At 43.5% G+C, this 21,345-nt stretch overlaps 1 protein-coding gene across 1 annotated transcript in view; it reads right to left on the bottom strand.

Annotated features, from left to right (window-relative positions):
• Positions 1–16,583, bottom strand: part of CLUAP1 (clusterin associated protein 1) — a 35,113-nt gene extending 18,530 nt beyond the window's left edge. Inside the window, exons 1-7 of the mRNA XM_029220842.1 lie at positions 16,425–16,583; positions 13,957–14,068; positions 12,972–13,056; positions 10,601–10,780; positions 7,864–7,959; positions 5,605–5,688; positions 1,763–1,891 (exon numbers count right to left, since the gene is read on the bottom strand). Coding sequence (XP_029076675.1) covers positions 1,763–1,891; positions 5,605–5,688; positions 7,864–7,959; positions 10,601–10,780; positions 12,972–13,056; positions 13,957–14,068; positions 16,425–16,446 — 708 coding nt within the window. The 5' untranslated portion in view covers positions 16,447–16,583. The remainder of the gene's footprint in view (positions 1–1,762; positions 1,892–5,604; positions 5,689–7,863; positions 7,960–10,600; positions 10,781–12,971; positions 13,057–13,956; positions 14,069–16,424) is intronic.
• Between the last annotated feature and the right edge of the window lie 4,762 nt (positions 16,584–21,345).

Raw genomic sequence — 21,345 nt, 5'->3', positions numbered from 1 at the left:
GGACAAAGGATTAATCTCCAAAATATATAAACAGTTCATGCAGCTCAATATTAAAGAAACAAATAACACAATCCAAAAATGGGCAGAAGACCTAAATAGACATTTCTCCAAAGAAGACATACAGATGGCCAACAGGCACATGAAAAGCTGCTCAACATCACTAATTATACGAGAAATGCAAATCAAAACTACAATGAGGTATCACCTCACACCAGTTATAATGGGCATCAACAGAAAATCTACAAAGAAATGCTGGAGAGGGTGTGGAGAAAAGGGAACCCTCTTGCACTGTTGGCGGGAATGTAAATTGATACAGCCACTATGGAGAACAGTATGGAGGTTCCTTAAAAAACTAAAAATAGAATTACCATATGATCCAGCACTCCCACTACTGGGCATATTCCCAGAGAAACCATAATTCAAAAAGACACATGCACCCCAATGTTCATTGCAGCACTATTTACAATAGCCAGGTCATGGAAGCAACCTAAATGCCCATCAAGAGATGAATGGATAAAGAAGTTGTGGTACATATATACAATGGAATTCAGCCATAAAAAGGAACAAAATTCAGTCATTTGTTGAGATGTGGATGGATCTAGAGACTGTCATACAGAGTGAAGTAAGTCAGAAAGAGAAAAACAAATATCGTATATTAACGCATGTACGTGGAATCTAGAAAAATGGTACAGATGAACCGGTTTGCAGGGCAGAAGTTGAGACACAGATGTAGACGACAAACGTATGGACACCAAGGGGTTAAAGCCGCGGGGGGGTGGGGATGGTGGTGTGATGAATTGGGCGATTGGGATTGACATGTATACACTGATGTGTATAAAACTGATGACTAATCAAACCTGCTGTATAAAAAAAATAAAAATAAATTAAAAAAACAAAAGATCTGAGGCTTAACAAAAATGAATTTATGCTTGAAAGGCAGAAGTTTTTAATGAGATAAATCTATCTGGTGGCCCTGATCCAGAGGCAGAAGGGGTGTGGGCTTGCCCTTGGCAAAGAGGAAGCCTTGATGCTCCCTCGGTTACTGTCTGCTGCCCCCAGGTGCTGCCTTCCTGCAGATCTCAGGACAGGAGCCAGAGTGTGGGCCAGGCACGTGTCCCCAAAAAGCAAGACACATTCAGAGCGAATACAGCAGCTGGAGAAAGGAAGGAGTAAAGAGAGAAAAATAACGGGAGAATGAAAAGAGAGGAAGGGCAACACAGAAACAAAGCAAAGGAAGGAGGGTACAAAGTGAGAGAAAAAGGGAAGGCACAAGAAAGAGGTGCTGTGGGGGCAAGTGTGGGCTCCAAGAAAATGTGAGGCACACACTTGAAAGGGAAAGTCAGAGGAAGGATGAATTACCAGTGAGGAATTATAAACTGTAAAATCTACTCAAACCAAGAAATGGGAGTATGTTTCTGTTTCCACCTAATTTATGGCAAGTCACAGGTCTGAGGAGCCAGGCCTTGTATAACTTTCGCCATCTGGATTTACTTACTTTGCCTTGCGTTCCAAGAAGCTATAAAAGCTAGAAGGGAGGTTCAACAACTAAGCAGTTTTCCAGACATATTGAAAGCAGTAAAGAGAATGAGTTTAGCAGTGTGCCTGTTAAAAACACACATACATTCTGCAGCAGAGACATCTTTATGCCGGGCTTTTCCCACTGCTTGAAAGGTTAATACCACTGACGATATATTCCCTCAGTCTGCTTTAACTTGCAGAGACAGCGTCCTACTCACTCTTCAGGTGTTCATATCTACCTGACACTCTGCAGAGTCTGGAGTCGCTTCCGATTTCTTTCCAGCTCTAATTTCCTCTTGTCAATTTTGGCTTCTAGGTTAGCTTCATCAGAGGCTACATTATTGAGCAGGTCTTTCGTCTCCTGAACCTGCACCTACATTTAACAGGAAATGAAGGAGACAAATGTGCCAATAAGGACCACGACCTGACTCTTGGAAGAGCAGGACTTCTCAACCTCTCAAGCCCAGCAACACCTCACTAAACAGAATCAAGGGGAAGCAAACAGAGCAAACCCTCCCCCAAGCCATCACTCGTTTAACCAACTATTTCCAGGAGGAACATCACATAGGCCTAGAAAGAATCATCTACTTTTTTTTTCCATGAGAAGGTGTTTCCAAAGAGGGACCCAAAACCTCCTGCCACCTCACTTGTTTAGATGGTTACACCTCACTCTGAAGGGTTGGTTTGCCTTCATTTACATAGTTCAGGCTACCCCCCAGCTACAAATAACTGACTTATAGAATACATGCACACACAAGCTCTATCTTAGCTTTACTTAGAAGGGAACAAAAAGAAATGCCGCCTGGTCCCAGCTCTAATGCGCTGCCTGCTGGGACTGAGAGAAGGTTCCTCTCCCCTTCCCAGGCAGCTGAACCGCAGACTGAACTAAACAGAGAAACCACTCCATTAGCAGAAAGTGGCTCCCTGGGTGGCTCCGGTGTGACCCAGCCTTGGGGAGGGAGCCTGGGCAGCAGTGTGGCACAGGCCCCTGAGCAAGAGGGCAGCGTGAAGGGAAAGAGAGATCTCTGCTGAAAACCACAGGCCTCCCCATCCTCCCATAAGAGCAAGTTCATCTGAGGCAGGGCTAGTCTGAGTAAATGCACTGTCTTCACACTCGTGTTGTCTGGGAAGCGGGCCAGGTCAAGGCCTGTGGCTCAGAGCTGCAATCTGCTGCCCTAGGAATGACATCTGCAACTCAACCAGCCAAGTGTAGAACTGCTCCCCGCGCCCCCAGGCTGGGACTATCCAACTCTGCTGTTAAGTTCCGGATGGCCAAGGTGGGGTCCTCCCCTCCAGGACTTTACACGTGTGTAGCCCCATGAAGGTTTACTGACTGTTTACCTGCAGGCCTCTGAAACACTATGCGGTCCACAAAGAAATCAGCTAAGGAGCCCAGACACGCTCCACGAATCTCAGAGACAGTGCATATTTGGAAGCAGTCACTTTTATCAACACTTTATGGCTTAATTTTTTTTGTCTAAGTACACTAACCATTTCGAAGATGCTTTCATGAAGATTAATCTATCACTAACCACTGATTTGCTGCAAGTACTTTAAAAACCACAGCAGAGATGTGAGTTCACTCTCAGGGGAAGACAAGGTGGGTCTCCTTTCTGAACAGACAACTCAGGTTGATGGCAACTATTTCTCTGAATCAAAGTCAGATTAAAACCTAGTGAATCTATCTGACCTCAAAAATAAAGATTTTTAAAAAGGTTCTGTTCCTCAGAAAAGACAAATGTAATAAACACAATAAATTTTCTCTAGCTTTCTGAAATAAATGGCCTATATTTCATAACCCTTTTTAAGTATCCATGTTGTTGTTTCGCTTTTGTTTTTAGAATTATCAAATATCATGTATATTTTCCAGCAACGAAAAGATATCTTAAGAGGTGTTCACCAAGAAATGAACTGTGCCCTCATTTGGTTGTTCCATTTTTAATACTGACTTAGTGCTAAAGGCACATTCATGCCATGCTAACCTGATTCAGCCAGAACACTGACAAGCACACAAGTATTATCATTAGTTTTTTTTTTAATTTAGAAACAATCAGGAACTTACAAACAGCTGAAGTATAATACAAAACATTTTTTCCTAACCTAGGTGAGAATGAGCTGCTGACCTGATGCTCCATCACTTCTAAATATTTTAATGTGTATTTCCTGCAAATAAGGCCTTTCTCCTAAATAACCACAACACAATCATCAAGACAGGAAATAAACTCTTGACGCACCACCCCCACCCAACCCTCAGACCCACTGTCCCCATGAAGTTCTTAACAGCAGATGGGAGTGACCGCTGGCATTCAGTCATCAGGTCTCCTTAGCCTCCTTCAGTCTGGAATGGCTCCTCAACCTCTCCTGGATGTTCATGACAGGAACATGAACTTTTCACTGTTGAAGAGTAGGGGCCAGGGAATTTACAGAATGCCCCTCAATTTGCCTTTGTCTGATTATACACACCCCTAGCAGGAATATCACAGATATCACTGAACCCTGCATCCCATCAGGTGGGCATAATTCTGGTTTGCTCCATCACTGGTGATATTCCTTTGATCACTGGATTAAGAGGGTCTCTGTCAGGCTTCTCCTATGACATTACTCTTTTCCTCTCTGTAATTAATAAGTATTTTGTAGGGAGCTACTTTGAAACTATGTGAAAAACCTGCTCTTCGTCAGTTTTCAATGTATTCATTTATCAGTGAGAACTCAAGATCTCCCATTTCATTCAATGGTCTATAATCCATTACTATAATTCATTCATTTTGATGCTTATCCTGTCCCTGGTGTGGCCAGGGGAAGCTGGCTTCTGTGTCCTTCTGACACTCTTTGAGCACTTCCTTGCTTTCTGGCATAAGAAGATCTTGTACTTTCTTATCCTAGCTTTGGAATCAGCCATCTCTCCTGAAGAGCCCTGCTTCATTTTAGTGGAGAATGGCATTTAGAAGCCAAGATCTGGGTGCTAGGTATGCTCAGAGCTAAGGAGTGTATGAATGTGTATGTGGGTGTGCATGTGTATGTACATAAATATGCTACACGTACATACACACAACAAAATTTATTCCTATATCTATCTACATATTGAAATGCATGCATTTAACCAACATCTCCTATTTCAGGGTTCAATCTAATTTTCTCCCTTTTCATATCTGTAACTCCATTCTCCAACAGTGAGAACCTTGGCTTCCATTATCTTTAATATATTTACTTATTTGATCAACCTGCCTGTATGTAACCATCTCCCATCTTGGCTACCCTGCACGTCTCACCCTGCTGAGGCTCTGACTCTCTGTGCTGGGCTGCGCAGGGAGTATTACTGTTTTATGATAAGAGTACTATAAAAACCAATCTTAAGAGTTTTGTACAACTCACAGCAAATTCTTGTTTTATAACTATTCTTAATTTACGTAAGGCCCCCCTGTCTGTGTCTACTGAATAAAATGAATCTCTAATAACGACTGAATACCTACTATGTGCCACGCACTGTCATAATGAATGCTCACAAGGACCCTGTGTGGTGGGCATTGCCATTCCTCCCATTTTATAGATGCGGAAAGTGAGGCACAAAGAAGTTAAGTAACTTGCCTAAAATCACACAGAGGGATTCAAACCCAAGTAGTCTGAGTCCCCCTCACTTTCTGCTTTCCAAATGAGTGATATAGGTGAGATAAGCAAATAACAACTGATCATGGGTAAGTAGTAAAGGATGATGATCGTTCTATTTATACAGTGCTGTTTAAAGTTAAGAAAATCTGGAAATCATTTAAACGCCCAGCAGTGAGGAACTGGTTAAATCAAGTATGAAGAGTCCATAAAGTATTTACTAAAATTACTGCAGAATTTAAGAGAATTATTAAATTAATAAAACTAGCAAAACTTTAGCAACAGGAGAAATGGTTCATATTTGTAATGAGGGGAAAAATAACAGTAAGTCACCAACTATTCTAGAATGTGCTCTAAATTTTTCACCTCCCCACTAACCTGTCCCTTCTTTGTTATGAGGCCTGGCTTGTTCTGTCCTGTAGAGCCAGGAACTATTTTCCAGTCCCAGGCATAAAAACATTAAATAAAAGCAAAGTATCTTACCAAAATATCTTTTATTGCAATTCTCATCACTTTTTCAGTCTCATTTATTTCCAGAGGTCTGGCAATTGCTTCTGTTCTCAGTTCCTATTGGAAACAATGAAGCGAAATTATTTTTTCAGAAGACGAATTCTCAAGACCAATTCCCCTGTCTAGATATGGCTTATGGACTGGTTCTCAAAAGCTTCATTACTGTGTGGGTCTCTGATGCAAAAGCACTCCCGCCATCACCTCCTCCAAGTGTCTTCTGTAATCCTCCGGCCAGCCTGGCCTCTCTCCAGTGCTCAAGGTCCCCTTCTCCAGCCACAGGCCCCCTGTACCCTAACACCATAGGAACCTGAACTCACCATCCAGAATCTTTTCTCCAAAATTTGCTTCTTTTACTTGCATTCCATTCAGGTGACCCCAAACCAAGTGCAGCTCAACTTGCCGTCTGAACCCACTGCCAGCCTGTACAATCTTCTTTGTGATCACGTCCCTCTAAGTTGCCCATTACTGACAACTGTAACTAACGAGAAGAATCAGCTCGGTCCTGCCCCTAGCACTAACCACTAACCATCAAGGGAGGCATCTGTGCCTATCATATCAGTATTGGAAATTTCCGAAACATGGGACTTCACTGCAGATGCAGTTATGGGGTTCCTGGAGCACTTTATCAAATCCTGTCTTGTGCTTCCTTTATTCCACAGTGTACATTACCTCCCCCACAGTAGAAAACTACTGAGGGCAGGGACCGTGACTTACTCAAGGACACAGAGCACAGTGCCTTCCTTGCCTGTGATTGGTGTTGGTCCTCAATGAATATTTTGTTGAGTGTATGAAAAACATATATTGGATAGGGGATCTTCCTCAGACCATGACTGTACACAGAATTTGAGAAGTCCTACATTCAGGGTCTCTTGGCTTCCATGGCAACAGTTCGGCCTCTGATTGCTCCATCAATTCATTACAGGACAGTACTAAAAGAGCCCCCAGGAGAATCCTGCTGAGCCTCACAATGAAGCCAGGGCTCTGCTGGCAAATAGCAAGTGACCAGCTCCTGTCTCTGGGACTGTGAGGAACACGTGTAGATATGTGCACTATTGCACTATAAACAGAAAACATGGAAAGCCGGGAGCTGCCTCATTGCTTATCTAAATTAGCTGTCAGACATTATGTCAGGTTTGTTCTGCCAACTACACTTCACCAGGTGGCAATATATCAAGAGCAGGGATGGTGAGCTAGCACCAAGTCCCCCGCTTCCAGTCTGTTCCTAGGGCAGAAATGAAAAATGCCATTACACTGTAGCAGCAATGCCAGAACACAGGCAAGGCAGTGAGAGAGCAGTCACGGATGATACACCTGATGGGAATGGAATGAACTAAGTGCATTTAATTCAAAAACATTAGATATGAGCATGTATGCTTCAAATGCCATAAATCCTCCCAGGTAAGAATTAAACAGCACTCCATTTCTTCTCCAACCAGTAGGTCCAAAACTCTGCTGCTCATTGGAATCACCTGGAGATCTTTAAAAATCTGGCTCTCACCCCCAAACATTTTGATCCACTGGTATGGGGATGACCTGGATGCTGGGTGATTTAAAAAGCTCTATAGGAGCTCCAAGGGTGTTTTACGAACCCACTCTTCAACAGCTCCTTAAACACAGTGGACAGAGCATCCTCCTTGACTGGCATGGGCTAGAATAAGGACTGCAAATAAGTTTCAACTGTAACATCAACTTCAAATGATTGGTAGTGACTACCTAGATTAATGACTGGTTCCCAAACTCTGCTGTACGTTAGAACCACCCAGGAGACTTAAAACTCCCAGTGCCCAAGTCACATTTCATACCAATGACATCAGCATGGAAGCCAGACATCAGTAGTTTGTAAAGATCCCCAGGTGATTCCACTGGGCAACAAGATTTGGGAACCACAGGCTCAGAAGAGCATTTTGTTGGGAAGAATGCCAAGGCTGAGTGTACCGGGGGAAAGCATCATGATCAATAAAGTCTGCCACGGGCACAAGGAGGAAAGTTTCAGCAACAGGCACATATTTGCCATTCCTGAACTAGATGTCAAAGGTATTAGAAACAGACCAGAGCCCCCCAGAAGCACAAACAGCAGCAAACACCATACGTATATTACTTTCCCACACAGTAGCTCATTTAATCAGGTACCGTTTAATGAAATCAAAAGAACAGGGAAAAACAGAATTTGAAAAGAAACCTTGGAAATCTGCTTAGCTAAGGAGGTAACTGAGTTATCTGAACACTGCTTACCCTCAACTCCACCTCCTTGCCCAGCAAGTCATACAGAGATGCTCCCTTGGAAGTGATTTCAGAAGCAAGCTGCCTGGCTGCTTTCAAATCTGCAATCTGGAAGGAAAATATCAAAAACAGAAACTTCAGTGACAGGTTTTTATTAGGCATTCAGAAAGAATCAATCTGTTCATATAGGTTCCCACCTCCAGTCAGGATACTTGACTTACTTGACTATAGAACACATTTTCCACAAGACACATATTTACATCCTGGAGAAGAGAGTTCCCAAAACATCAGTTTAGGAAACACTGATCTAAGTACAAATTAGACCAATACCAGGCCACCTGAAAAACCCAAATGTCAGGTCAAATGTACTCTGCAACAAGGAGGTGTGGGGGTTGCGAACGTTGACACGCTTCCTATAATAAGGGACCCTGGCAGTGGTGGGGTGAGCAAAGGAGGGGCAACCTGAGGGACACATGCCTACCACAGAACCCTGATGCCCTATGTTTAACCCTCCCTGTCCCCTCATTCTCTGCCTTCAGGCTGCACTTCACCGGGCTGCTGTGAGCTCAAATGAGCTCACCGGCATGAAGGCCTTACAAGCTCCCACAAGGCACTGCTGTGAAGATGATGATGATCTGGCCCTGGGCACAGCTTCTTTCTTAGGATCTACACGTCACACCCTCTTCCATGAATACACTAAACTTCCAAAGAGCCCAAACATTTCCCAGCTCAGCTCCCTCTCCCTCTCCCCAAAACAACGAATTCCCACCCTCTTTCATTTTCAAACCACTGACAACTCTCACTCTTGGTTCACAGCTGGCAACTTCCTTCCCATTTCCTCAGTCCTCAGGACTCCTCTCGAATAGCTGCTTCCTCACCAGCAGCGAGTTCCCAGCTTCCTCTCTGGGAGTCCTCTCATCCGCCCCACTTCTCAGCACTGAAGTTCAGCAGAGTCCAGCCGCACACCACCCCCAACCCCGGACCTCCCTTCCACGCACACTCCCCGCAAGCTCTCAGCTCTGATACCAAGATTAAAGCCATGAGCTGAGGTTTGACATCTCCACTTGGACACCTCGTGGACATCGCAAACATAACATGTCCCAAACCAAACTCATCTTTCCTGCCAGACCTGCTCCTTCCAAACTCTTCTCCACTTCAGTAGACGGCAACTTTGTCCTTGCAGGAACTCACACCCAAAACTTTAGAGCCATGATATCTAATATTGTGCCCACTAGTCCCATGTGGCCATTTTCAATGTTAAACCATTCAAAATTTAATAAAACTTAAAACTCAGTTCCTTGGTTATGCTGGTAACATGTGCCTAGCGACTACCGTATCATATGGCAGAGACACAGAACACATCCACCAGCACGGAAGCGCTACCAGACAGAGCTGCTTCAGGACCTTCCTTGTGCTGTCTGCTTTCTTCCAACCTACACCCAATCCATAAGACCTACCTTCAAAATATGCTCTAACCTCTGACCACTTCCTCCCAGTGAGGATCTGGCTCCTGTGTGTGGTTTTTCAGGCCTGACCACAGGCAATCCTGGAGGCTTTACCTGGCAGGCCTCCTGGGGAAAGCTGTGCTCGAACACCAGTGCCCTGCAGTCTCTGAAGAGAGTTGCAGTCAAGGAACCAGGCCCTCTGGCCAGTCATGTTCTCATAAAGACCTGCATTCCTAGGTCTCTTTATCTGAGGCCTTGGGTCCAGGTCCTCTTCAGTGCCTCTGCTGAGGCTTTCTTATTGGGGAAGGTGGGGCAAACACCTTCTCCCACACCTCAGGGGGCATTAAAACTTCCAAAGCAGTCTTATGAAACAGGGAGTTGACACTTCCTCTGGCTTTAGTCCCTTGCTTATACCACTGCAGTTAGTGATTAAAGACACAGCTTTCATGTTTGGCTTGTTGCTTTAATCGAGTCCTCCGACGCCTGGCAGCTCACTCTCTCCCCAAGCTCAGCTGAGCACCTGACGGCCACTCTGCTCAAAGGCGCTGTCACCTCCTGCTTTCTAACAGGTCTCTGGGCTTCCACCTTTTTTCCCCCTTCAGTCCGACTCAATCCAGCAGCCAGAGTGATCCTTTTTTTTTTTTTTTTTCAGAGTGATCCTTTTAATATGAAGTTTCAAATTATGTACTTCTTTGTTCAAAACTCAACGATTTTCCACCTCAGAGTCAAAGTCTTGACAGTGGCTTTCCAGGGACCACAGGCCTGAGGCTGCCTCCCCTCCCAGCTCTCATCACATGGCCCCCTTGTGTTTCCTCAAACACACACAGCACACCTTTCCACTGAATGGTTTGCTCCTTCCCTCCTTCAGATCTCTGCTGAAACCGTCACCCAATCCCTGAGGCTGTCCTAGCCCTCTATTTAAGACACCTCCCCCGGCACCCCAGCCCCTTCCCTGCTTTACTATCCTCCACACATGCAGCCCATCTGACCTGTTACTCCTTCTGCTTTGCGGTTTACAGTCTGGCTCCCCCAACTGAGCCGCGGGAACAGAGGATTCCTGTCCTCGTTGTTCACGCCTGTATCCCCAGTGCTTGAAGAGTGCCTGGCAGATAGCAGCAGGCTTTCAATAAAAAGTTGAATTTATTGTCCCTTCTGCTTTGATCCAAATGCTGATGAGCACAAAACTAACAAATGGCCCTCAGTCAAGGAGTAAGGAAAGAAGTGATGCTGTATTGATATAGCCCATTCCAGTGTTTGAGAAATAAACATTCCATCCCTCACTACAAGCCTTGCATTGTCCTTACCTTTGAGCTAAGGTCAAACTTGAATTTGCTGATATCTTCCTCTCCTATTTTAGAGTCCTCCATACCTTTGGTCTTCATAGCATTATAAAGGACAGAGGTGATCTTCAATAGTTCTTTCACTGCATACCCGTCTGCTTGATAAAGCTTCTTAGTATTGAGTTTTATATGTGCCTTAGTGGCCTATTTTCAGATTAAAAAAAAAACTTTAAGACCCATTCCACATAAAATCTAAACCAAATTCCATGTAGGTCATTTGAAAATGTCACTGCCAACAATAGGGATATAACCAAATCATTTTAAGAATCAAACTTTCAAGTTACTCATATATCGCAAGTGGGTATGTTGACTGATACAATCTTGATGGAGAGCAATTTGGTAAATGACAACAAAATTAATTACAAATGCATATGTCCTTTGGCCCAGCAATTCCAATCCTAAGAACTTATGCTAGGGATATACATATTCACAAACAAAATGATGTGTATAGGTTATTTGTTACAGCATTGCTTCTAAGAACAAAAGTTACCAACAACCTAAATGCCTACCTGTATAAATTACATAAGTTACAGTATAAACTTGCAAGCAATACTACTCAGGTGTAAGAGAGGATAAAGAAACTCTATGTGTACTTGAAAAGTTCTCCAAAATGTACTGTTATATGAAGACAAGATTCTAAACGGTGGTGTGCAGTATGCCACCATTTGTGTAAGAGGAAGGAAAAGGAATATACAGTCTATTTGCTTAATTATGCCTAAAGAAACTCTGAAAGATATTAAGAATAGTGATCACTGGGAATGGAACTGGGCTGATGGCAAACAGAACAGAAAGTCATTTTACTCTATATTGTTTCATGATTTAAAAAAATTTTTGAACCATAAAATATATTACCTATTCAAAAATAAGTAAATAAAATTCTTTTTTAAAATCTGCATGCTATTTAATTTCCATTAGAAAAATATTATCTATATAAAATTTTGGTCCAGTTTCTTCTCCTTTAGCTCTACTAGGTTTGAATACTTAAATACTTTAATTTTACTCAAGTAAAAGCAGGATCATATATCTGACATGAAAAATAAATATTTCACATCATTAAACTAATCGGGTTTAATTAGGTGTGCTCTTTATTATTTCTCAGGAATAGTAACTCATCTTTCCTGTATGTTACTTCCCTTTACTTTTATTTATCTGAGTAACTATGCATGTCTCTTTTCCCACGTCCAGTAATACGAGTGTTATGTAAGCGTAATCTGTAATGTCAATAACTAGATTCATCATTAATCTTCAATTTATGTTCAATTCCCCTTATTATATGGTATTTCCATAATAACTTCAGATATTTCAGTCAACCTTACACTTTGCAACAAAGATTGTAAAAATTAAGATGTTAATTTTAAAACATTTTTTAAATTCCAGACTAAATAACCCTGGGCCCACTTAAAGTGATGCTGTCACAAGATGTCCTGGAACAGCTACTGCTTCAATTTCAACACGGCCTCCTTTGGGCAAAGCAGCAACCTGGTAAGCAGCTCTCACAGGAAAACTACTCTGGAAATATTGCCTGTAGATGTTATTGACAGTATGTCAGCCAGCAAAACAGGTGTTTTTATCACATTCGTGAACTCACAGCCTACTGCTTTCAGAATTTCACCCATGTTTGTAAGAACCTGTTTAGACTCTTCTGCCACCCCTCCTGGCACAAGCTGTCCATTTGCAGGGTCCATGCCTAGCTGTCCTGAAACGTAAATGGTCCTGCCAGCTAACACAGCCTGACTGTAGGGACCAATGGCCGCTGGGGCATGGGACTCTAAATTTCTTAACAAATAATAAATTAAAAACAAAAAACCCAGAAAACTTTGTTGGTAAAATGGCTCCACAGAAATCTGGTAATGGAGTGTGTTTAGAAATCTGGAACTTCCCTGGTGACCCAGTGGTTAAGAATCCGCCCGCCAATGCAGGGGACATGGGTTTGATCCCTGGTCCGGGAAGATCCCACATGCCACGGAGCAACTAAGCCCGTGTACCACAACTACTGAGCCTGCACCCTAGAGCCCACAAGCCACAACTACTGAGCCCGTGTGCCACAACTACTGAAGCCTGCGCGCCTAGAGCCTGTGTTCCGCAACAAGAGAAGCTACAGCGATGAGAAGCCTGTGCACTGCAACAAACAGTAGCCCCCGCTCGCCACAACTAGAGAAAGCCTGCGCAGCAACAAAGACCCAACGCAGCCAAAAATAAAAGTAATTAATTAATTTTTTAAAAAAGAGAAGGAGAAAATACTTTTAAAAAAGAAATCTGAAAGCAGCTCTAACTAGGCTTCATCTCCTTCTAATGTATTTAATTTTACAACTCCATCAAAAAACTGTGAACCAACCATGAACTGGGCAATTGCCTTAATGAAGAAAACTCGGTCTTGTTCAGTCTCAACATCAGAAGGGATGTCAGTCTGAGGTTCATACCTATTGCAGAGAGAGGGAGAGAGAGAGAGAGAGAGAAGACACAAGGTAATTAAGTATAAAGTTCACAAAAGAGAAGGTAAAGCAACTGAGAGGACAGTGGATCTGTAACAGGAAGCTCTCTGAGTCCCCAGCTAAGGCAGTAAGAGTAAGAAAGGCTTCAGAAGCAACACAAAATACCAAACATTCAAGAGAACAAATCTTCACCTAAAAATAGGTTTAACAAATTTCAAAAATCAAATTCGGGTCTCAGCTTACAAAATTAAATCTATCTCAGACTGTAAAGTTCCATTAAAATAATCAGAACTATTACTCTGGCTGCCTGCCCTTGACCCAGTGGAGTTCCTTTCTTCGAGTAACTGATGACACACTGGGGTCAACAGATGGCAGCCCTTGGCCTCTTCCTGAACAGCCCGCAAACTAAAAAGGGTTTTTACATTTTTCAAAGGTTATAAAAAAAATAAGAATACATGACAGAGATCTTATGTAGCTTGCAATGCCTGAAATATTGACTACCTCCTTAGTAAAAAAGTTTGCCAACCCTGAATCATATTAGATTTTTCACACAAAATGAAATCTAAATTATTTCCAAGCCAGGTACTCAGCAGAATGTGTGAGGAGGTCCTGTCACTCCCTGATGAAGGTGAGGGGATGAAGAAGAATGCGGACCAGCACCCCTGTGTCGGCTTCCTACTGAGAAACATTCTCCTTTTACCGCTGCCTGGTACACTCCCTTCTCCCACAGCATTCTTCAAACTCAACTGATTTTTAACAGGTTACAACCAAGTCTGTCAAATTTTATTGAACTTTTCCTTTTGTTACACAAAAGCATCCTGTTTCTAGGTAGCTAATGAACAACATCTCATATACATTCTTAAGACCTCAGTAAAGTGCAGTTCTAACCTTTTCACAAGCCAGAGAAGCACTTCAGATACAAGTCCAAAATTTGGTGTGCGGAAATTTTCCATAGAAATATGTCGAGGGTATCCCAAGGCTCTCATCATCTCTGTAAAGTCTGTCCAAGGTAAAACACAATGTAGTCAGTTCCTCGTCAAACAGCAACGACTTATGAATGCAGACACTTTGCTTCCTCTTCTTACTCCCAACCTACTGACACTTTTATGGACTATTTATCAACTCTCTAAGAGGGAAAGAAAAAAAGAGATAAAAGTTAAAATACCTAATCTGCTTCCTGAAAAACATGTATTTAAATTCAATGGGAGAAGAGGAAACTGTACATTGAAATGGGGTTTAGGGATTGGCTGTGAATTTAATTTCTCTCTTGGATACCTCATTTATCTCTTGGATATCTTTCTCTTTACCACTCAAAATGAGAATTACCTGGTCACGGTTTAAATGTTAACCGTGGGTTTTTTTTGGGGGGGGTGTGATGGTGGTAGGGTGAAGTTTTGTGTGTTATTTCTGTGTTTTTTGTGTTATTTCTGAGTTGACTTTTTTTTCCCACTGAGCATATAGGACCTTAATAACACAAAATTTAAACATTAGTTGCATTGTATTTAGAGAAATCTTCAAGAAAATGATTGAACTATTGAGCAATATTTAGATGTATTATGAGACAAAGAAACAGTAATACTAATACGTGTTGATACCAGATGCTGCAATCACTAAGCTTTAAGCAAGACTTGGAAATAAAACATCTTTTTAGTTCCCACGATGTGCTAAGACCTGTATTCAGTGTGCTTCTGGCTAAATAATGTCTGTCTTCACTCTTCTTGAAGGTGGATATTCAAGATGTCCCAATGACATTCACAAATAAGCTACTTGGGCCTTGGAGATTAGTCTGGATTTCACAAGACAACAGAAGAGAAGGTATAAGCAGAGGAAAGAGAAGCAGAGGGCCTCTGTTGCTGTTTTGGGGGATATTTAAATAGAGCAATGGAAAATAAAGCAGCAGCCTTCCCATCACACAGTAAGCCCTAAACACTTCTTGCCGCTAAGTAGCAGTGCAGTTCTGTTAATTCTACAGTATTACTGTTAAAATGGAGACAATGTGAATAAGAATCTTACCATGAATTGCATAATGTACAGCATTCATTTAAGGTCAAAATGCTCAGAAATCCCCTTCTTGTACACTTTAACCAACACAACTCCATTCAACGTCCCCTAGCAGAAGGCTGGCCTCCCTCAACTATGAGGAAGGAGAAACTTGTCTCTACAACATAAGGTCACCAAGAACCTCCAACTCCCAAAGGGCACAGATTCACACAATAGTGCTAATAGGCATCAATAAAATGTGATGCCTCTTCCTATATTTCCATTATAGAAAAAAGAGCAATTCACAACTGAAAGGAGTAATCTTTAATGGGGAAATTTCAGGCACCAGCAATTGTTAGAAAATTGGCCTTAAAGAGGCCCCTCAGATCACACCAAATCGGCAATCACCTGCTACACCTATGCAGGTGGAGCCAGTTGGCTGAACTGCTTCAGATTCAGAAAATGAAAGCGTATAAAAGGCAAGAGATTCCTTCACAGTCCTACCTTTTGATCCTCGTTTCCACCCAGTTCTAGCTGTGTGACCTAAAGCAAACTACTTTACCTCTCTGCCTCAAAGTATTTCATCCAGAAACTTATACGAACCACCTTACTGTTACAGTGAGGACTAAAATAAGATATTGAATGTAAAATGTTTGGTGTGTATGTAACAGGTGTCCCCCAAAGTAGTAGTAACTAATTCTCTTTTCCCCATTCTTCCACTACCCCACCCTCCTAGCAAAGGCACTTGGATTCCCTTCTCCTCACCAGCCCCTTTAGAAAAGATGCAAGCTTTGGAGGTTAGACAACCTGATTTCACACTTCAGCGCCAGCTCTTACCACCTGTGTCCCCTGACCTGACCTCTCTCTGCCCAGTTCCTCATCTCTAAACACAGGTGCACAGTTGTTCAGAGGAGTGAATGAAACGATGGACACACACATAAGACAGTAACTACCTGGCAGATCATAAAAACTCGAAACAACGGAAGCCTCAATTATTATTCACCAGTCCCCTCCTCGGTTGTTGTTCGTTTCCCGGAGCTCTAAGCTAACCCAACTCAAAAACGGTCTCTGCGTTTTCCAATACAGTAGCGAACAAACCCATAAGTCAATTAAAGTTAAATAAAATTAAAGCTTCGGTTCCTCAGCCGCACTAGCCGCATACACATACACAACCTCCCATCATCGCAGAAAGGGCTATGAGACAGGGCTGGGGCGCTCAGCCTGGGGGGCGGCGGGACAGGGGCGCCCCCGAGCCGCAGAGGCCCGGGAGGGGGCTCCAGCGTGAGAGCCTCAGCGGGGCTCAGACAGGGAACCCGGCGGGCCGGAGCCCCGAGTCTCGGGAGGACCACAAGTCACAGGGGTCAGGGTTGCCTTACTGCGGAGGTCCCGGAAAGACATGGCGCCCCGGTCCTCAGGATCCCCGAGTCTCCACCGCTTGCCCCTCAGCGCTCATGGGTTTCTATGGCAATGCACGGAGCCCTCTACGGCGCGCAGCCGGGGCCAAACAGGACTGGAGGCGAAACGGCCGGGCTGTGTGCGCATGCTCCATGCGCACCAGAGAAAGGGCAGCCGGCAGGGGGCGTCCCGCGACGCTGAGGGAGGGGGCGTGGGGTCCCGCCCCGCCTGGCGGCCGGGCCCACTTTACACAGTTTGCAGACGTTTGGCACTGGCTGACACGTCCTAAGGACCTACTAAGTGCCTGACGCTGTGCGAGGCACCGTACGTACTACTTCTCATTTCCTCCTAAACTCCTCTAGAAAGAATGTACATAATATCACGAAGCCGGGTCTCCAGCCTGGGTCCTGTGCCCAGCACACTTCTCTCTGGCATGTGTAAAATGGCTGGCCGCGCCCGCGTCCGAAACCCGCAAGAAGCGCCTGCAGCGTGAAGCAGTTGAGGCCACAGATTGCGAGTCGCAGGCAGGGGCTGACCGCGGGGCGGCGAGAGCAGGCCCGACAGCCATCTGCGCGTGCGCAGCCGTCTCACGCTTCACAACAGGCCGGAAACTGGCCCGGGTCTTCGCGCGCCGGCGGTTGTCCTGGCAACCGTGAACTCTGGCCGCTGGAGCTGTTGTTGCTCCTGGTGGAGGGAGGGGGCGGCTCCGGGGTGAGGACCGCGCCCAACATGTGGCCAGATGAGCTGTGATCTAACTTGGGAGTCTTCTCTACTGGGCTGCCACGGTTGGGGATAGGTGACAGCAAGGGCTGGGGAGGCGAAGTAAGCTGAGCCCAGAAGGGTAGGCGAAGACGAGGGACTACACCCGCGGGACGCCCTCCGCCCCTGCATTGGTTTTGGCGAAGTAACAGACACATAAAGGCACGGGACCTCAAAGAGAGTCCCGAAATAGACCCACATATACATGGTCATTAGAACAAAGATGGTAAAGCCCTTTAGTGGAGAAAGAATAATCTTTCAGCAAATGGTTTTGGAACAGTTGGAAATGAAAGTAAATGAACCTCCACCCTTGCCTAAGAGTAAAACCTAAAAACTATTGGGTTGGCCAAAAAGTTCGTTAATATCGCACATAAAAACCGGAATGAACTTTTTGGCCAACCGAATATAACTTTTCCAGAAGAAAACTTATGGGGAAAACTTTCTGACTGGGTTAAACAAGAGTTCTTAGATATACCAAAAGTATCATCCTCTTAAAAAATGTTTTTTGATAAATTGCACCTCATCAAAATTTAAAACTGCTCTTCAATACACTAAGAACATGAAAAGATAATCCAGAGTCTAGAAAAATAAATTCACAAAACACATCTGATAAAAAGCCTTCTATCCAAAATACATAACAAACTCTCAAAACTCAGTAAAAAAAAACCCATCCAATTAGAAAGTAGAAAAAGGAACTTCCCTGGTGGTCCAGTGGTTAAGACTCCAAGCTTCCACTGCAGGCAGTATGGGTTCCATCCCTGGTTCAGGAACTAAGATCCTGCATGCCACATGGCCCAGTCAAAAATTGTTTCAAAAAAATTAAAGACAAGAAAGTAGACAAAAAACTTAAAACAGATACTTCACAAGGGAAGATATAGCAAATGTCAACAAAAAAATTTAATCAATAGTCAATCTAAGAAATGCATAGTTTATTCGGGCCAGCCTGAGGATTATAATCAGGGAGACAGTCTTTCAGAAAGCTCTGAGGATGTTCCAAAGAGGAAAGGGGGAGGCTAGTATGTAGTGATTTTGACTAAGGGGTAGGTACAGTCAAGCATACATCTTGGTAGAAGGTTACTGCTATTCACAAGGAGCAGATATCTTAGTTAATGGTTGTAGTGCTTTTCTAAGTATGGGAAGATGCAAGAAACTGAGTTCATAAAATTTTCTCCCGAAAATATCTGAGAGCTAGTTCTGCCAGTTTTCCCAGAGCACAAAATGCCTCATCCTGATATTGGTCTTAATTTCTTTCAGGGTGTGTTGTAAATCAGTGACTGTAGTGACTAATGACTCAATTCTTGTAGAATTGGATGGTGAGCAACATTCTTTGTTTTACAATCTCCTCCTTTTCCATCTTAATTTCTACCAAGGTTTAGGAAGCATTTCATGACCAGTTTGTCCCACGGCTCTAGGAATGCTCATACCCAGGTCAAGCAAGGATTTCATTGATAGGCCACGCAATGTGCTATCATTGGACTGTTAACAGTAGCCAAAAGCCTCTGGACCACCTTGCCTGTCTTTCTAGTCTTTTATGGTCCAGGAAATGCTTCTCTCTTACTGCTTCTTCCCGTATCTAGAGTTACACTATTAATATCATCAATCTTGGAACTTCCCTAGTGGTCCGGTGGTTGGGACTCTGAGCTTTCACTGCCAAGGGCCTGGATTCAGTCCCTGGTCAGGGAACTAAGATCCTGCAAGCCACGCGGTGTGGCCAAAAAAAGAAAAAAATCTTCAATGTTATAGAACTGTATATTTGATCAATTGTTTCAAGTAGCCTAGTCATTTTCATCAGAGGCTCAGTCACATATTCAGTAATACAAGAAACTATAATCTTGCAAAATAGACAGAATACAAGTAACATTAATAAGGTCCTAAGTAGGTATTTAAGCTAAGAACTTCCATTAGGTGTGGCCCAGTATCTCCCCAGATCATCTGACCCAGTGTGTTCTGCACCAATCGCTATCTTTAAGGGAAATGTTATATTGGCATTGCACACAAAGTTCACCAAAGATATCTGCATCATGACCCCTGACAAGATTGAGAAAGGAATGTTTTCTAAGGAGTTATATAACTGGCATCAGAAGAAGAAAAATTGAGCTTTATGGTTGAGCAGGTATTTCTGCTGCTGGGGAGGTCTGGTTAATGCATAATGCAGATACACAATGCACACTACAGGGGAGAGAGGAGGCCCAAATGGGCAGAAAAAAATTTATGTTTAAATCTTCTTGTCTTGCCTTAAAATATGAATTTTATTTCATTACAAATAGTAAGCAAAGGAAAAGATGCTCAAGATTATTAGTCATTAGAGAAATGCATATTAAACCACAAGATATCACTACACAATTATTAGAATAGCTAAAACAACAAAAAACCACAAAAACCCTGACAGTGCCAAGGACTTGAAAGGATGTGGAGCAAATTGGGCTTTCATACACTATTGGTGAGAATATGAAATGGTACATCCACTTTGAAAAAACAGTTGGTAGTTTCTTAATAAAGTTAAACATACACAACGTACAGCTCAGCAGTCTCTCTCCCAGGTATCTGCCCAAGAGAAATAAAAACTTATGTTCACACAAAACTTATACATAAATGTTGAGAGCAGCTTTATAATTGCCCCAAACTGGAAACCACTCAAGTGCCCCTCAACTTATCAATGGATAAACACATTGTGGTACCTTCACACAATGGATTACCACTCAGCAATTTTAAAAAAGCAAAGAGCTAAAATACGCAAGGACAATGATGAATCTCCAATGTCTTATGCTAACTGGAAGAAGCCAGACTCAAAAGGCTTTGTACAAGGACTTGAGGACACAGTGGGAGGAGGGGAAGCTAGAACAAAGTGAGAGAGTAGCACTGACATATACACACTACCAAATGTAAAATGGATGGCTAGTGGGAAGCTGCTGCATGCCACAGAGAGATCAGCTCGATGCTTTGTGACGACCTAGAGGAGTGGGATAGGGAGGGTGGGAGGGAGGCTCAAGAGGGAGGGGATATGGCGATATATGTATACATTCACTTTGCTGTACAGCAGAAACCAACACAACATTGTAAAGCAATTACACTCCAATAAAGATATTTAAAAAGGGCTTCCCTGGTGGTGCACTGGTTAAGAATCCACCTGCCAATGCAGGGGACATGGGTTCTAGCCCTGGTCCGGGAAGATTCCACATGCCGCGGAGCACTTAAGCCCGTGCGCCACAGCTACTGAGCCTGCGCTCTAGAGCCCGCAAGCCACAACTACTGAAGCCCGCGCGCCCAGAGCCCATGCTCCGCAAGAAGAGAAGCCACCACAATGAGAAGCCACCGCAATGAGAAGCCCGCACACCACAATGAAGAGTAGCCCCCACTCGCCGCAACTAGAGAAAGCCTGCACGCAGCAACGAAGACCCAACGCAGCCAAAAATGATAAAATAAATTTATTTTAAAAAAAGGCTTCATACTGTACGATTCCATTTATGTGACAATCTGAATGAGATGAAAATATAGAGACATAAATCAGTGATTGCCAGGAAGAGTTGGGTGCAAAATAATTTGGGGGGTGATGAAACCGTTCTATATCTTGATTGTGGTGGTAATTACATGACAGTAGCTGTTTGTCAAAACTCATAGATCTGTGCACTAAAAAGGGTTAATTTTACCACATCTAAAATTGTATCTCTTGGGAATTCCCTGGGGGTCCAGTGGTTAGGACTGGGCGCTTTCACTGCCCTGTCGAACCTGGGGCCCAGGTTCTATCCCTAGTCGGGGAACTAAGATCCCACAAGACGTGTGGCATGGCGAATAGAATAGAATAAAATAAAATATTATATCACTAAGCATGACTAAAAACAAAAAAGCTTTAAAAAAAAAAAAAACTATCCAATGGCTTCCCATCGCTGTTCAAAGAAAACTCAGCCCTCTGAGCTGCGCCTGCTGTGCCTCCTCTGCTCCCTTCCCTCCATCTTCCCTCCCTGGCTTCCTGTTGAACACGCCCACCTTCTTCCTGCTTTCTGGTCTTTGCACAAGTAGTTCGCTCTGTCCGGAGTGCTCTTCCCAAGTTCTTCAGATCTTTGTGAAGAGGCCTCTTGGACCATCTGCACCAAAGCAGACCCTTCCCAGCCCCTCCCTGTCATATCACCTTCTTTTATTTTCTTC

The sequence above is a fragment of the Monodon monoceros genome, unplaced genomic scaffold (genome assembly GCF_005190385.1).
Source record: "Monodon monoceros isolate NGI ecotype Baffin Bay Population unplaced genomic scaffold, NGI_Narwhal_1 Super_Scaffold_13, whole genome shotgun sequence".
Taxonomy (NCBI): domain Eukaryota; kingdom Metazoa; phylum Chordata; class Mammalia; order Artiodactyla; family Monodontidae; genus Monodon; species Monodon monoceros.
This window is presented reverse-complemented; position numbering and strand designations above follow the sequence as displayed.